This window comes from Nerophis ophidion, linkage group LG09, assembly GCF_033978795.1.
Source record: "Nerophis ophidion isolate RoL-2023_Sa linkage group LG09, RoL_Noph_v1.0, whole genome shotgun sequence".
In the NCBI taxonomy this organism is placed as follows: Eukaryota; Metazoa; Chordata; class Actinopteri; order Syngnathiformes; family Syngnathidae; genus Nerophis; species Nerophis ophidion.
Window position 1 is genome coordinate 46,315,631 of NC_084619.1, and position 18,242 is coordinate 46,333,872.

Below are 18,242 nucleotides of genomic sequence, written 5' to 3' on the forward strand. Positions count from 1 at the left end.
AAAAAAAAGCAAACGTTGTAATGTTTATTAAATTAATGTGCCGCGTATGCTTAAAATTAACAAAATACATAAATGTTAATTGTATCTTTTACTACATTACATACATACATGTATATAAAGCCTTAATGGAGGTGTTAGGATGTTTTTTAAGGGCTTTATAGGGAGAATAGAGCAACTCCTATAGGCTCCATTGTAAGCAGACTTTTGATGACATTTATTTACTGGTTAGAATGCATTAAAAAAAAAACATCCGTCATCTCTTTCATAATGATTGTGAACAATAAGGAAAATTACAAAATAGGTGCAGTTCCCCTTTAAACTTGTCTAAGCACTTGCTACATCTTCTGTTTCGAGATAGCTTAGCGATTAGCATGTCTTCTTGTCTTACTTGATGTGTAACATGTTTACCCTTGTCATCCAGTGATAATAATAATTGAAATAAATTTAGTTTATTACTGGAATGCAGGTGATGACTATTAAGTTGGAAAACTGCTCCACACTGTATCCATCGTTGGCTGCTAGCCGTCTATATCAGCTAAGGAACCAAGCATAAGGTATCAGCAAGAAAGGGATCGTTTTTGGTGATCCTCATTAATCAGCATTGAAAGGCATCAATCGGAAGTCGTCGATCACATACTTTTTCTTCAGAAACCGGCTTATAATTGGCACATTCCTAATCCATAAAAACTTATTGTTAGTCCTTCAAAGTTCAGGTTTTTAATGTTTAACTTTGTTTCTCCTAAACTAGATAAGAAGAAGAGAAGAAGGGATGATGACTACAAGATTGCAGATGTCATGTCTAAAGATGTATGGTCTCATTTTGACTTTTGTCAATGGTTTTGAAAATAGCTACTCTGTTTGCTTATCAATTATGCTTGACTTTGACTTCAGGAAATCATGTCACAAGCTAAGAAAGCTAAAGTGGAAGAGGAGGTAAGATTTAAAATATATTTTTTTGTATTTGTGATTTAGGGCTATATAAATAAACATTGATTGATTGATTGATATTTTTGATGTTGTTGCTTTTTTTTTTTTTTTTTACTATATCTCAACTCATCAGTTCCAAATATTTATTTTAAGTGCCTGATTTTACCACAAATTGTAATGAAAGTCGTTTTAGGCAAGACCTTGTTTGATGAGATAAAATTACAAGAGAAAGTAAGAGTTGTGATAAAAAAAAGTGGCACCCAGCATGTGGCCCCACTTAAGTCTGGGTGCTTTGTGTTATTTTTACTAAAAAATACATGCTCAAGTCAAAATCGACTTTAATGTTTGACCGCTTATGTTGACATCAAATTTGAGAAACAGAGAGTTCATTGCTATGAAAAATGATCAGTTTATATTGATATGTATTGTAGCATTGGTAACTTCATCATTTTCACTAATCATCCACATATATACTATCTAATTACCGGTACACAACATTAAAACATGCACACAGTGACGTCCTATGTAGTGCAAAGTAACCTTCAAAATATAAGCATGGCTGTATTAAGTATAAGCAAATAAAATAATGTAAATTAAATAGTGTCTGTACAAATGGAGGAAAACCAAAAAATAAAAAATTCCTTTATCAGCCAATCTAATGTCTCTGGACAAAATCGCAAGTAAATGAGAATGCAGTGGCTAGTTTTGGTTATCAAACAGTTCAAAGAGCGTGACATGAACCAGTTTCACTGAAGTTGCATTTGTTTTCTCTATGTAATTCTAAATGGGAATTTTCTTGATTAATAGGTAATTAAATAGCAAAAACACTGATAAATGTGTAAGCATTTTGCCATCGCAGCAAGAAAATTACCACGACTACAAAATGTAGCGTAGTGTTAATTTTGTACTTTAAAAAATGAAAATTAAAAAAAAAACACAATTTAAAAAATAAAAATTAAAAAGCCTTAAAAAAAAGTTCAGCACTTAGAAAAAAATGTCTGAAAAGCAATTTATCTGCTTGCTCGCCAATATGTAAGCTCGGACACAAGCAGTCTGCAAATCTGGTCAGCCAGTTAACATCTAAATGTCCTCCTATAAGCACACCTGGTTAGTCTTTTCGTGTATTTTAGTTATTTACAAAAGGTAAACATGGAGCTAGCAGCTAAAGTGCAGCTGAGCACACAATAGCACACAAGCTCGACAAACTTAATAAGTGACCCTAATTAAACAGTATTGCTGTCTAAAACATTTGGCAATACAAGCAAGTATCAAATCATTATAGTTGCATATTGTATGTACAAAGACGCCAAGGCAGGAGTGTATTAAAAAGTATCAAGTAATAAACATGGCCACATAATTTAATAACTTATTGTGACAGCTAGTTGTCACCAAAAACAACTCCCACTCCACTTTAACTTAAAGACAGCATAAATCAATTGTTCTCTGTTTGACCAATTTCACATGATCAAACATTTTCTAATATTCCACATTACAATGTAATTAAAGTATTACTTATGATTCCTGCTAATCAGGGGTGTGGGAAAAAACGATTCGAATACGAATCACGATTCTCACGTTGTGCGATTCAGAATCGATTCCAATTTTTTTAAAAATCAAATTTTTTTTTTTTAAATCAATCCAACAAAACAATACACAGTAATACCATAACAATGCAATCCAATTCCAAAACCAAACCTGACCCAGCAACACTCAGAACTGCAATAAACAGACCAATTGAAAGGAGACACAAACACGACACAGAACAAACCAAAAGTAGTGAACCAAAAATGAATATTATCCACAACAGTATCAATATTAGTTATAATTTTAGCATAGCAGTGATTAAAAATCCCTCATTGACATTATCATTTGACATTTACTGTATAAAAAAGAAAAAAAAAAACAATAGTGTCACAGTGGCTTACACTTGCATCACATCTCATAAGCTTGGCAACACACTTTCTCCAATGTATTCCCAAAGATAAAATAAGTCGTATTTTTGGTTTGTTTAATAGTTAAAACAAATTTACATTATTGCAATCAGTTGATAAAACATTGTCCTTTACATCTATAAAAGCTTTTTTTTTTTTCAAATCTACTACTCTGCTAGCATGTCAGCATACTGAGGTAGATTCTGCTGAAATCCTATCTATTGAATGAATACAGAATCGCTTTGAATCGGAAAAATATTGTTTCTGAATCGAAAATTGCGTTGAATCGAAAAAAATCGATATATTATCGAATCGTGACCCCAAGAATGGATATTGAATCGAATCGTGGGACACCCAAAGATTCGCAGCCCTACTGCTAATGTTGTAAAGGATCAATATCGGTACTGGCCAGTACTCAAAACTCCAATATCACTATCGTATCAGAAGTGGAAAAGTTGCATCAGGGCCCCCCTTCCAAAACATCTTTTGCAGCCATGTTTTGCGGTTGAAAAGTGCCTGTCAGTCAGTGCTTCCGTTGTTCCAACTCATTGCACTTACTTTCCTTGAAAAACAATTTGTAACTGTTTAGCGCAGTAATTAGAATTAAGTGGCTAGAAAGTTAGAGTGCCATTTTGAGGACAGTTTTGATTGGCAAAATGACGAAAAATAACCAATATTTGCGGAGATAATTGTATATTTAATAGGCAGGATTTGGTTAGTGTACCACATATTCTGACTTGATGAGGTAATCGAGTTTGTTTCTGTCTTCAACCACTGTTCAACATTCTTTATCAGGAAATGGCCCTTGACCAGAAGAAACTAGACGCAAAGGATATCGAGAGCATTAGCGACTCCAACGAAGACATTAAGAATCGCCTGGCCGAAACAGTGCGAGATAACGCCAAACATCTCTTGGACCCGTATAGGAAGGTGAACGGAGAGCCAGTCCCTGCTCAGCAGCCACAGCTCTTCACAGGCGGGGTCATGAGGTGGTACCAGATCGAGGGCATCGAGTGGCTTCGAGTGAGTATAATTGTATGCTGATCGCCTGACAACACTTTTCGCTAATATTATTTTGAAAAGACACCTAATGTACCAGGAACTTTTAGCATCGTCATTCTAGGACTCTGTTACATTTCGGTTTACATGAGACAATTATGCCTGCCTAGCCTTGTCCCACTTCTTTCAGTCAGATGAGGTAAAGTGTACTGAACTTGAACACAAATGGGTGGACTTAACGTGCCAGTTTTATGAGACCAAACACCATACTTGGCCTAATGCGAGGGACAACCTGAATGCAAATAGCAAGATCATGTAAAGATGAGTTAAAATTGCAAATGTCATGCTGACAGTTCCATAAAACATTTTTTTTTTTTTTTTACAATTCCCAATTTTTAATTTATTAAAATATTGTGAACCATGAATAAACTTACTACTTCCACTTTTTTTTATGTCAGATGTTGTGGGAGAATGGCATTAATGGAATTCTTGCTGATGAAATGGGTCTGGGAAAAACCATCCAGTGTATTGCCCACATTGCCATGATGATCGAAAAGAAAGTGATGGGGCCTTTCCTGGTGGTGGCACCACTTTCCACTCTGCCCAACTGGATCAATGAATTTAAGCGCTTCACACCCCAGGTAGGTGTGGGGGGTACAGTTTACTAGTTGTTGTAGTACTATCACTGGACAGTAGGGATGTACACTGAGAACCAGTGTGTTTTGGAAATGGTCCCTAAATGTGGCAGTACAGGAGAACTGTGAAATAATATGACTATCTGTATTTTTTATTCAGCTAACAGTCGTAGTTATGACACCTCCGCAGATAGCAGGTGATGAAATGCTCACTTACAAAAAGACTTAAAACTGGGTTCAATGCAATATTTGTCCTAAAGTAGTTTCATCCAAGGGGAGTAAACGATTGCTGCATCCTTTTCAGTGCAACTTTTGAGTCTAATCTTCTACAAGACTGTGAGTAGTCTTAAGTTCGTAGTTATTAACTCTACAAACTTAAGTTACTTCTTGCTGGCTTAGCAGACACAACGCAACACTCCAGTGGAGGTCTTAACTTGAAGTGGACCTATTATGTAAAGCCAACTTTTCTTACCTACTGGTATTTTATTTTGTGTATTTGGTATCTGCCTAAGTCCCGAACATTTTAAATCACTCCATAGAGGCATGGCGGAGGTATCTGATGAAACACATTTTGCCTTCCTTCATACTTCCTCCAAACAAATTGTTTGAGATTGGGCCAATTTGGGACGTTTTTCCAATCTGGGACGTCTGCAGATATCTACAAATATGGTAGAGATTTACCAGAATACCTTTGCGCGAGTTCACCATTGTAGTCATTAAGTATCTTATTTTTCTCTATCTCCTTGTTTTAGGGCAGACTGGCTCGTGCATGCACATGCATCCTTTGCTGTTGCCATTTCTAATACAAAGTAGCTGTTGCCATTTCTAATACAAAGTAGCATATAGTTCTAACTTATATCTGTCAGTAAACTCGATATGGAAGCGATAAATACCACAAAAAAGTGGTCGGGGCGTAGATGCAGTTGAAGTAGAGCTATGTAAATAAGACTGGCCACAAAACGGAGCACCCTTAAGACGGAGCACCCTTAAGAAAACAAAATATAATCTACAGAAAATTTTGACCAAAGAACCACTATTACGGGTTATATAGACCACAAGGAAGTGTTTTGATTCCGGAAAAAAATAACACAGCAGTTCTGTTAGATAAGTGTATAAAATATATACAAATAAAAAGAATCTAAAAAATATGCACAGTTGTTAAATCCTTTCTCAGCTATTCCCCTTATGTCTCTGGACAAAGTCACAAGTAAATGTGCAATCAATAGATAATTCTGTTTTGGACAGCCAGTGGGATATTGACATCTTCTCAACACCTTTCTTTAGCAGCAAATCCACTGGTAATTCCAGTGTAGAATAAAGTCCGGACCACTTGCGAAGATTGTGGTTCCAAAAATCAAACCACCATCTTGTCACTCTAAAAGGTTCATTGTACTTTTAAATTTTCTTTTAGACAGACAATATATTTTCGGTTCAATGAACAGAAATTTTACCAGACATATTTTGACTGTGTTGGCCCTGCGATGAGGTGGCGACTTGTCCAGGATGTACTCCGCCTACTGCTCGAATTCAGCTAAGATAGGCTCCAGCACCCCCCGTGACCCTGAAAGGGACAAGCGGTAGAAAATGGATGGATGTTTTGACTGTCATCCGCAATCCTATTAAGGATGGAAACTAACAAAAATGAAAACATCAGATTAAGGAGGAAATCAAAATCAAGAAGCAGCAAAGGGACACCTTGGAGCATTCATGACCTCTCATACCATGCACTCCCCCCTACATTAACCGGCAAATGCAGGGAGTGGGGGCAGCCAACCAGGTAAAACTGACAGATCTGATAGGCAACAGTAACAGTAATCAGGTGACCCTACTAAAGACTGTAAATGACAGTCGAAACAGGTCAGGTAAAATCTCCATTCATTGTACCGAAAATATGCAGTCTGACTAGAAGAAAGTTGAAAAGTACAACATCTAGTCATAACCGCTTTCACCCACAAGTCAGAGAGGTTATGTTCCATGTCCCAAGAATTGAACAAACTTAACGACTGATTACAATGGGCGTCCTGATTTCAATGTGCTTCCGTCCGTCTGCCACCATAACCTCACACAGTACAGTATCTTTATGTTCCTTGGAGCTACACAAGGGTGGTGGTTCCACGGGGTCCCGTGTAGCTCATTAATTTATTTTCAACTTTGCTTTGTCACCATATCACAGGGGTCTCTCTTATTTGAGCAAGTGTCCTTTTTAGTTGGTAATCCAAAGTTTGTTGTTGGCACTTAGAATGAGTGTCTTCACAGAAGTTGATGGATCTGGTGATAGTAATTAATTTTTTCCCCGAGTGGACTATATAACGTGTACTTGATGGTAAATGGGTTATAGTTGTATGGCGCTTTTCTGCCTTCTACTCAAAGCGCTTTGACACGACAATATTCACCCATTCACACACACATTCCCACACTGATGGCGAGTGTCTTACCCAAGGACAGAATGGCTGTTACTGGCATGGTGGAAGCCACGGATCGAATCCACACAATCGCCGTGGTGCACACGAAGCAGTGTTTTTGTTTCCTTTCTCTTAATTTGCCTCTCTCTTCTAGGTGTCTGTGCAGCTTTATCATGGCCCCCACTCAGAGAGGAGCAAACTACTTAAGCACATTCGCAGACCTCAGGGGGCCCTCAATATGTGTCCTGTGGTCATCACTTCATTTGAGATTGCCATGATCGACAGAAAATTCCTTCAGGTACTGTCCCTATTTATCTGATTATATGGTTACAGAACAGGCTCTAGAAATCTATATTTAAGAAAAGACGATTTTAATTAGTCTTTTAAGGGCCTTTACACTAGGTGTGTAACGGTACGTGTATTTGTATTGAACCGTTTCGGTACGGGGTGTTCGGTTTGGAGGTGTACCGAACGACATGGACATATTAAGTAGCGCACCGCACGTTGTGTAAACAATGCACACTGAGGCACCATTCATTGATTTATGTGGACCCCGACTTAAACAAGTTGAAAAACGTATTCAGGTGTTGCCATTTAGTGGTCAATTGTACGGAATATGTACTGTACTGTGCAATCTACTAATAAAAGTTTCAATCAATCAAAAAAACACGGCATGCTAGCAACGACTGGGCTACGATAGAGTGACCACACCTCCTCTTTTCACGGGATATGTCCTCTTTGCGTAGCTGTCTAGGTGGAGTTTCTTAAATGCCTCGAATGTCCAGCATTTTAATTTAGGGTTGCGTGTATTTTCGATGTACATTGAGGGTTAAGAAGGGGTTAAAAACAAAAAAAAAGTGGCGCACGCAGCAACATTCGTGAGGGAGGGGAGAGACAGAGAGCGAAAGAGTTATGATAAACGCGCATGCGTCGCCAGGCTCTGCTTTTTACCCATAGATTTATCAGATTTTATTTTTTATTATCTATAGCAGGGGTGTCAAAAGTGTGCCCCGGAGGACATTTGCGGCCCACAGCTAATGTTTTAAAGGCCCATGGCACATTCTAAAAAACTATTAAAATAAACAAAAACATAAACAAAAGTGAAATAAAAAAGATTAAAGGCTAAATGTAATTTAGAAAAAGTTGCAACGTTGACTAATAAAACAAAGCTGTTTTTTTCTTTCAAACTGTCATTGCTCAAAACATAATATTGAATTAAAATCAATGTTATTATGAATTGTTGACCTATCCAAGGTTCCCATTACTTCACATCAAATGTTCCACTAAGAAAAATATTTCTGGGTCAAGATTTAGCAAATTTGTTAAATAAATAATAAAAAATGTTATATTTTATTGTTTTCTTACTGTACCGAAAATGAACCGAACCGTGACCTCTAAACCGAGGTACGTACCAAACCGAAATTTTTGTGTACAGTTACACCCCTACTTTACACCCTTTCACCTTGCTTTTAAAATAATCTAAACTTTTTATCCACTTTGATAGACGATCGTTCCTCCAAATCTGTGCTATATGATTGTTGTATCTCAGTTTAAACAAAAGCAGCCATTAGTGTTTTTTTTTCTTTCCCATTAGTCGGCTAGTCAAACGATTATTGTTTATGATCTGCTGTACTTATTTGAAGTTGACGTAGAGTACGCGACTTGATTTAAAACCTATTCTAGTAAATTCCTTTGTTATAAAAGACACAAATTACAGTAAAACAAATGGTTAAAAGATATAACCACATGAGTATATGACCACAGTAATAAATAAATCAACAGACTTAAAGTGCAAAATGTCCTGCAAACTTGACATTCAGTACAGAAATTATTTTCATCCAGTACTGTTAAGGTAATATAGCTGCAATTATTGGTGAACCTAAAGTAATAAAAGTGTAAACACAAACATTTCTGGTGGTCTATCAATTAGATTTCTATTAAGTGACAATAACACATCTGTTGATTACTTTTTAAAAATCAATGTTGTTGATATTGTAAACTAATTCTTTCAGCAAACAAATTCTTGCATTTTTTCCAACGGTAAATCTATTAATACTGGTCCTGTCAAATAATAATAATAATTTTAAAGCGGATTGATAATACTTTTGAATATTGTTTAATATAGTACACTATTAGGTCGCATAATTTTAAACACATTTTTAAAAGGTCCCAATATTTTTACACAACTACATTTTTTTTATTTTTTTTTGAGAAAAAAGGTTTTACAAATGACATTCATTTTCCTGAAAACTTGATGACTCTTATCTAATGTATTGGTATATTTTCAAGCAATATTTGTTGCCAAACACCACTTTGAGTTTCTTCAGTCTTCTTTACACTGATGTCTGCATTGATCTGATCACCTGATGACTTATTTTGAGAAACAGGATTGAAAGGTAACCGTAGTGAGTTTTTAGCCTAAAATGAGCAAATACATAGCATACAACATAGCATTCATGCTGATTGCCTGTTGACACTAAACAAATGAGTTCATTCAACAACAAAAAACAAACAAAATAATTGAACAACAAATGGAAAAAAATTACACACACATCCCCAACATTAAACATTAAATCCCAAGGGATTAATGTTCACCTTCCTTCCTGATCTCAATGATGTCACTTCCTGTAGACCAGTCCTTCTCAAATAGTGGGGTGGGCTCACCCGGTTGGGCCCCCCCGCCGCCCCTAGTGTGTGACCTCGGCTTTTTTATGCCGTACCCGAATATGATGAAGCGCATGTCGCACTTGGCTTCACTGTAATCACTGTGGCAGACAAGGAAGGATCCGTGTGTGGTTTCCTTTAAATGTTAATAAGCTTATATTGTTATGCAGCGGTATAGTTACAACAATTTTGTAGACACATGCGTCTGCCTCACAATACGAAGGTCCTGCAGTCCTGGGTTCAAATCCAGGCTCGGGATCTTACTGTGTGGAGTTTGCATGTTCTCCCCGTGAATGCGTGGGTTCCCTCCGGGTACTCCGGCTTCCTCCCACTTCCAAAGACATGCACCTGGGGATAGGTTGATTGGCAACACTAAAATTGGCCCTAGTGTGTGAATGTGAGTGTGAATGTTGTCTATCTGTGTTGGCCCTGCGATGAGGTGGCGACTTGTCCAGGGTGTACCCCGCCTTCCGCCCGATTGTAGCTGAGATAGGCGCCAGCGCCCCCCGCGACCCCGAATGGGAATAAGCGGCAGAAAATGGATGGATGGATGGATTACAGTATTTATAGTCATAGTGGAGAGTGGAGGGGTACAAATATTTTTTATTTCTGGGGGGGCGTATCAGAAAATGTTTGAGAAGTACTGCTGTAGACCATGCAAATTGTGGAGTAGTCTACATTTTTACGGACAGGGTAATGAGTTGGTAACGGGACTAAGGGAAAACCGAGAGACACCACTAAACTGTGAAATTTAACTATATTAGTTTTGTTTTCTTTTTAGAATAAGAAGTAATAAGTAGGTAGAAAAAATCGGAAATTGAAGGATTGTGAATGTGAGCATGAATGGTTGTCTGTCTGTGTTGGCTCTGCGGTGAGGTGGCGACTTGTCCAGACCTTGCCTTCCGCCCAATACCAACCCTCCCGATTTTCCCGGGAGAGTCCCGAATTTCAGTGCCCTTCCCGAAAATCTCCCGGGGCAACCTTTCTCCCGATTTCCACCCGGACAGCAAAATTGGGGGCGTGCCTTAAAAATACTGCCTTTAGCGTCCTCTACAACCTGTCGTCACGTCCGCTTTTCCTCCATACAAAAAGCGTGCAGGCCCAGTCACGTTATTTATGCTGCTTTTACACACACACACAAGTGAATGCAAGGCATACTTGATCAACAGCCATACAGGTCACACTGATGGAGGCCGTATAAACAACTTTAAAGGCCTACTGAAACAAATTATATATCAATGATGAAATCTTAACATTGCAACACATGCCAATACGGCATTTTTAGTATACTAAATTGCAATTTTAAATTTTGTGCGAAGTATCCTGTTGAAAACGTCGGTATGATGACGCGTGCGCGTGGCGTCTCTGGTTGTAGCAGACATTTTTTTTCCAGCCCGATCCAAGCTATAACTAGTCTGCTTTAATCGCAAAATTACACAGTATTCTGATTACAAATTGCAAAAGCTGAATCTTTTGCAATTTGTTAAATTAATAATGGAGAAGCCAAAGAAGAAAAATGTAGGTGGGAAGCGGTGTATTGCAGCTGCCTTTAGCAACACAAACATAGCCGGTGTTTCCTTGTTTACATTCCCGAAGGTGAAGCTTTACTATGGAACAGAGCGGTCAAGCGAACATGGTTCCCGACCACATGTCAACCGACAGGTTTCGGTGACAAAATTGTGGTAATAAGTCGGCTCTTACCGTAGACATGAGCGGAGCTTGCGTCCTCCTGCAGCTGCGGACTCTCTTGCCTCCTCCCACCGGAGACACTGGCGGTCACCACACCCGTGGCCACACCCCTCCGACTTTCAGGTACCATATAATCTCACTAAAACACTAGTAACACAATAAGCAGATAAGGGATTTTCCAGAATTATCCTAGTAAATGTGTCTAATAACACATTGAATCGCTCCCACTGCCCTCGCCTTTTTTTTTTTTCTTTTTTTTTTTTCTAGTTCTTCACTCTTACTATCCTCATCCACAAATCTTTCATCCTCGCTCAAATTAATGGGTAAATCGTCGCTTTCTCGATCCGATTCGCTCTCGCTGCTGGTGGCCATGATTGTAAACAATGTGAGGATGTGAGGAGCTCCATAACCCGTGATGTCCCGCGCACATCGTCTGCTACTACTGGTACAAGCAAGGCTTTTTTATTAGCGACCAAAAGTTGCGAAATTTATCGTCGATGTTCTCTACTAAATCCTTTCAGCAAAAATATGGCAATATCGCGAAATGATCAAGTATGACACATAGAATGGACCTGCTATCCCCGTTTGAATACAAAAATCTTATTTCAGTAGGCCTTTAACACTGTTAGAAATATGTGCCACATTGTGAACCCACACCAAACAAGAATGACAAACACATTTGGAGAGAACATCCACACTGTAAGACAACAGAACAAATACGCAGAACCCCTTGCAGTACTCACTCTTCTGGGACGCTACAATATAAACCTCTACTTGCACCAAACCCCTTCCCACCTCAAACCCCCTCCACTCCATCTCCCGAATTTGGAGGTCTCAAAGTTGGCAAGTATGCGATTCGATTGGGACAAGCAGTAGAAGATGAATGGATGGATTTAAATTATTATATTTCATGGTAAAGTATAGTTTTAGGAAGTGGGGACAGGCAACAAATGCCATTTCTCCATTCTTCCAGGTATTTTAAATTAATATTTTAAATTGTATTGATTATGCAATCAAATAATGTGAAGGATGTTTTGCATAGTATACATTTTTTTTACAATTTTATCATGCATTTATACATTTTATTTCCTGCAAACACAATTGGCACGATTCAGCGAAAAGGCTCTTTATGTATAGTACTTTATTAGGTAAATTAATGATTGTTTTTGTAAAATATTAAGTCACTGGTGGTTAACTTCTAGCTGGGATTGACCTGAGCATTGTCTGTTGTGATGGAAGCTGACGTCTGTTGTCTCTTCCAGCGCTGTCAGTGGAAGTACTTAATTGTGGATGAAGGCCACAGGATCAAAAACCTGAACTGCCGCCTTGTGCGCGAGTTAAAGATGCTGCCCACTGACAACAAGCTTCTTCTTACGGGGACTCCACTGCAGAACAACCTGGCTGAGCTTTGGTCTCTTCTCAACTTCCTCCTCCCAGAGGTCTTTGATGACTTAAAGAGGTAAGCTCAACAGTAGGGCTGTAAAGCAATTAATATACTGAAGCTCGTCTATCGCCACCTGTTTTAAACCTTGTCGATGTCTCTGGTATCCTGGCATTAAATGGAAAATATTGATCCAAGCATGCCACAACTTTAAGGCTGTTCTTGACCAAGGATTGTAAATCTAATCTGACACATTAATTTTGAAAACTAGTTTTTTTTCTATGCTAGCAACAGAATAGCTATTGGGGACCCCCATAAATCTCCTGTCCGAAGGCAAAACCTAGTAACTCACTTCTAGCTGATTTTGAGAAAACAAAGGAAAACCAATCTATCTTGATGCTGTCTTACAAAGATTTACAAAGTCATCAAATGTAAAGATGTTTTCTTGAGCTTTCATTTTCTTGCCGATCTAGCCATGGATTGAATCTGCTCTCATGAACGTCCAGATATTTTATCACAATCTCGGGTGGGCCCCATTCTGCGTTTGCACATTGGGCAAGAGCCGTGTACAGAGTCCAGTTTTTATTTTGACCTCCACAGTTATCTGCCCAAAATAGTATGCAAGGGGAAGAATCAAGAACAATACATTTAATGAAGGTGCTTGCAACGTCCTGGGCCAGTCTTCCAAATATCCCCTCGTGCCATAATATCACATAATCAGGTTGACCGTTGGCCCCCATTCATGCAAATGTCTCATTAAAAACAATAAGGCGACTGACAAAGAAGCTCCGATTGGTCCCTTGAGATACTAGGTTTTTCTGTTGTATCTACGCGGTTATGTGGTAGTTGCTAGGTCCTGCCATGCGCGTAACAGCTTACTTACGGAACAAATTCCAATATCGCATACACTAAAGTAAAGCATATCACCTAGGAACTCCAAAATTTGTTTTGACCAAAATTGAGTTACTGGGTTTTGCCTTTGGACGGGAGAAATAACCCCCTCTAATTTGGGACATATTCCACCACAAAAAGGCTAAAACACTCAGATAAAAAAAACATGGCAGAAATTGGATAGTTTAGCAAATGCCAAGAAGACTTGACTATGTAGACTGGGGTCTCAAACTCAATTTACCTGGGAGCCACTGGAAGTGCAATCCAGGTGAGGATGCGCTAATCAAAGTATTAACATCAGAACATGTTAAAGTACCACTGATAATCACACACGCACTAGGTGTGGTGAAATTACCCACTGCATTTGACCCATCCCCTTGTTCCACCCCTGGGAGGTGAGGGGAGCAGTGAGCAGCAGCGGTGGCCGCTGGGTGTGACTTTTTTAATTCAAAATAAAATAACACCTTCACTTGCTATTATCTTACTGTTAGTGGTTTAACAGAGCATATAAGTGTCTTTATTTATTCATAGTTATATTAAATAATAATTGCTCGTCGATCTGAGGCATTTGTCTGGCGTTCAGGCATGTCACGAACCACTGTCTCGTACACGCAGGGAGGCCGTGCATGAACTTACACAAAAGCAGTCAAAGCGGCTTTGATGGCTTTTCTTTTCCTGTTCGGGCCCTTTGCTCTCTTTCTTACTCTTCTTTGAGCGAACTCACTCAGAACTCCACTGTGCCTGCCACGTACAACCCACAACGCAATCTACTGTACATAACCGTAAGTGCACTACTCATGTGCGCTAAATTTACGCAAGGTTGCGGGAATTTTTTTTGTTATTTTTTTATTAAACTCGTCTTCAAGGCAACAAATTAAATCTAAATATATTTTTTCCAAATCAAATGAATTAATTTAATCAATTAAGCGTTGCAGCCCTACTTCAGCATAAAGGAAGTTGCTATTTTGTTTGCCCATTGTTTGTGCTGTAAAAAAAAGGAGACGCCGTGGCGAAGTTGGGAGAGTGGCTGTGCCAACAATCTGAGGGTTTCTGGTTCAATCCCCACCTTCTACCACCCTGTCACGTCCGTTGTGTCCTTGAGCAAGACACTTACCCCTTGCTCTTGATGGGTCCTGGTTAGCGCCTTGCTTGGTAGCTCCCGCCATCAGTGTGTGAATGGGTGAATGTGGAAATACTGTCAAAGCGTTTTGGGCTCCTTTACAAAGGGGTAGAAAAGCGCTATACAAGTACAACCATTTATCATTTAATTTTTGTGTTGCACTATTATTGAATGTAGGGTTCTTTCTAGTGAAATTCAATATTGCCTTGATACATTTAATGTTGTCTGAACCATAGGGCGCACCGGTTTACAAGGCACACTGCCGATGAGAAGGTCTATTCAGGTCCATACACCGTATTATAAGGCGCATTAAAGGGGTACTGCCACCTTTGCACCGCCACAAATAAATGAATGAATTGTAAACCCTGAACTCTGTGCAAAATGGGTTACAAAGCAATCGTGGGAAGAAATACTGTTAATGTTTTAACTTATTGTTCATTTTGCAGCTTTGAGTCATGGTTTGACATCAACTCACTTTGTGAAGCAGAAAGTGTGGTGGCTGCTGAGCGTGAAGGGAACATCCTTAGTATGTTGCACCAGGTTAGTTTACGAACACAACACTACATTTAGCTAATGTCTTTTATATCAAACACATTGTTGAGATAGACTTCCTTATTTGCAGATACTCACACCATTCCTGTTGAGGAGACTAAAGACTGATGTGACACTGGAGATTCCTCCGAAGAAAGAGATCATTGTTTATGCCCCTCTGACTGCCAAACAGGAGCTGTTTTACACTGCTGTGGTGAACAAGACCATCGCAAAAGTGCTTGGTCAGCAGAAGGTATGTTATCCAAACTTTAATTTTCACATTCTTCAAGACGTGTGCAGAACAGAGAATGGTAGTCTTCTGACATACACATCAGCTGATCAAAATTTTAAAGGGAAACATTTTACTCTAGTTTTATCAAATTTGGATGGATTGATTTTAGGAACAAAATGCAATAAAAGGGTTAAAGTCCCTATTTATGCCTGTTCGACATTTTTTTCCTATTTTTAGGTGCATCAGTAACAAACTGGTGGTACTCTAAAACGGAACTGTAGTAAAGCCCATGTGTGCATATTAATGGATAAATGTCGGTAGAATTCTGGGCGAGCAAGTTGCCGTGTTATTGCTACTTTTTAACTTTTAAATACAAGTGTAATGAGAACAACAATTTTTCCACTAGATTAGAGTAAAGTACCGTCACCTATCAAACAGACCATTGTAATGGTAATTCAATATGTGCCCGGCTTTCAGACCGAGGCCCCTGCCATCTTGTCGTCGAGTGGTCGACCAAAGCGCCACAATCAAAAACTGGTCAACTACAGTGAAGTGGAGAGTGACACGCCATACAACTTGGAGAAATACCTGGAAAAGATCCAGAAGGAGCAGGAGCAGAGGTCAGAACATGCACAACTAAGGGTGGGAATCTTGGAGCACCTCATGATTGGATTACGATTCAAGGGCAACAGTTCCATTACAAATCCATTATTTATGCAATATTATTATTATTAATTGTATATTATGATATTGTACATTTATTGTATTTAAGTATTAATCATTTGTATATACGGCTTCTCTGGCTGCTGACAAATGCAGTTTTGCGCCATTTCTGAGTTTGTAAACTACTTGCTATCTTGGCAAGCAGGAATCATTTTAATTTGTGTTCCTTCTAAAATCACGGAATTTCCCTGTGTGTGCCGTATCTACAAGCTACTCATTTATATCTATGGCTAAAATTGTTGTACTGTGTGGATAATGTTCTCTCTCCTGACTCTCCTTGCTAATTCTCCCTTCCCAGCTTGTTAGTCACTCTTATAACGAACTCCAGTTAGACTTCTATTGAAATGTCCATAGCATTTGTTTTTTTATTTCAATACTTCACGTTCCAACTACCTTAGTGCTGCGGTTAGCACACTTTGTCCTCTTCTCCTCTCTCCGTGTGTCCACACTAGCTGCATTTTAGAACCGTCTGTATTACTTAAACATACATTATCAATATTTGGACGTTTTTGGAATTTTGCCTACATTTAATGTTTTTCTTTTTTTTTAATCTATTGTAACATGTAAATAGGTTTGCTTACAATAGAGGAAATGGGATGTCCCCTGTTGCGACCATAAAGCCCTCTAAGTAACAACAATACTCAATTTACATTTCATGGCCTGAATATTTACCAAGTATTAGCTATATTGTTTTTAAGCGCTAGTGTTGGGGACCCATTTTTATTGGCGCATTGTCTCAGAGAGCTGACTTCCTTATGCTGCTATTTTGACGTCAGCTGGTGAGCTGCTTTCTCGCCTCAGAGCTTGTGAACGTTTATTCTAGATTATAAACCATGACTCTCACCTATATTGTAAAAGGATGAGGACTTAATCCGAGAAGTTGGTCATCTTTGACAGTCAATTCCGACCCGGTAATGGCGATAAAAGACCTGAAAATGGCAAAAAAAGACCCGATAAAACGCTTGGTTCCTTCCTCTTTTTTCTTCGTCACGATTGAGTCATTCTATATACAGCAACATCCTAACAGTCGGCATCCCGGTGACAGCAGACTCTGTACAGTAAGTGATGTTATGTTTGTTGGTTCTCATGAAGTCTGCAGTGAGCAGTAATCACTGATGCTGTTGGAAGGAAAAAGCAAGCCTTGTTTGTGAAATTAATGTGCCGCTGTATGTTTAAAAAGACTAGATTATGTAAATATTACATGTTATTATGAATGTGCCTGTTACGAAATCGTATATATAATTACAGCATGCATATAAAACCTTAATGGAGGTGTTTGGATGTTTTGTAAGTGCTTTATAGACCGAATAGAGTGATTCCCATAGGCTCTATTCTATTCATTGTAAGCTATCATTAGCTCGCCTTTATTTATTGGTTTCAAAGCATAAAAAAAATAAAAATGTACGTTTGTCATATATAAAGATTGCGAATGATAGGCAAAATTTAAAAAAAAAAAGTGCAATGCCCTTTTACGTCCTGATCCCAACCTCCAGTAAATTAGGTCCTGGGGTCTCGAGGTTTTAAGCCAACCTCCAAGTCCGGAAGTCTGAGCCCAAACTCGAAGCTTTTGTGAAGTCTAGTCAAGACATTCGAAAATAACCTGGGTTAATATAGTCAGTAGGGGCTCCTTAATCCAAAATTGATATCGGTCTAAAATCGGTAAACAAAAACAAGTATGTGAATGTATCTGCTTGCATGTAAAATGTCCTTTTTATGCTTGCAAATACAAGCAGTTTACTTGTACAAAGCTGGATAACCAGGTAGCATCTTAATGTCCTCCAATAAACACACATTGTTGGTCTTATGTGTTGTAGTCATGTACAAAATATAATCATGATAGGATATAGGTTACTATGAACTAGCAGCTACACAACATACAAGCTAGAAATACGCAAGTGTCCTTAATGAACAATATTGCAGTCTAAAACACATTTGTTCATATAAACAAGTGTCAAATAATTATAATTACATATTACTTCCACATACATAGTCTCCAAAGCAGAAGCAATTTAATAAGCTGGATGATGTGGACAATAGTGTTACTGGATACTTTTCCATGATTTTGAATTAATGTAATTTGGCCACTAGGTGTCCCAAAAACAATTATCACTGCACCT

At 38.5% G+C, this 18,242-nt stretch overlaps 1 protein-coding gene across 2 annotated transcripts in view; it reads left to right on the plus strand.

Moving 5' to 3' along the window:
• Positions 1-18,242, plus strand: part of hells (helicase, lymphoid specific) — a 41,283-nt gene that overhangs the window by 8,424 nt on the left and 14,617 nt on the right. For both annotated transcript variants that reach the window (XM_061911061.1, XM_061911060.1), the window contains exons 7-15: positions 749-807; positions 892-933; positions 3,654-3,881; positions 4,316-4,498; positions 7,049-7,192; positions 12,510-12,706; positions 15,086-15,179; positions 15,262-15,423; positions 15,880-16,022. In XM_061911061.1, coding sequence (XP_061767045.1) covers positions 749-807; positions 892-933; positions 3,654-3,881; positions 4,316-4,498; positions 7,049-7,192; positions 12,510-12,706; positions 15,086-15,179; positions 15,262-15,423; positions 15,880-16,022 — 1,252 coding nt within the window. The remainder of the gene's footprint in view (positions 1-748; positions 808-891; positions 934-3,653; positions 3,882-4,315; positions 4,499-7,048; positions 7,193-12,509; positions 12,707-15,085; positions 15,180-15,261; positions 15,424-15,879; positions 16,023-18,242) is intronic.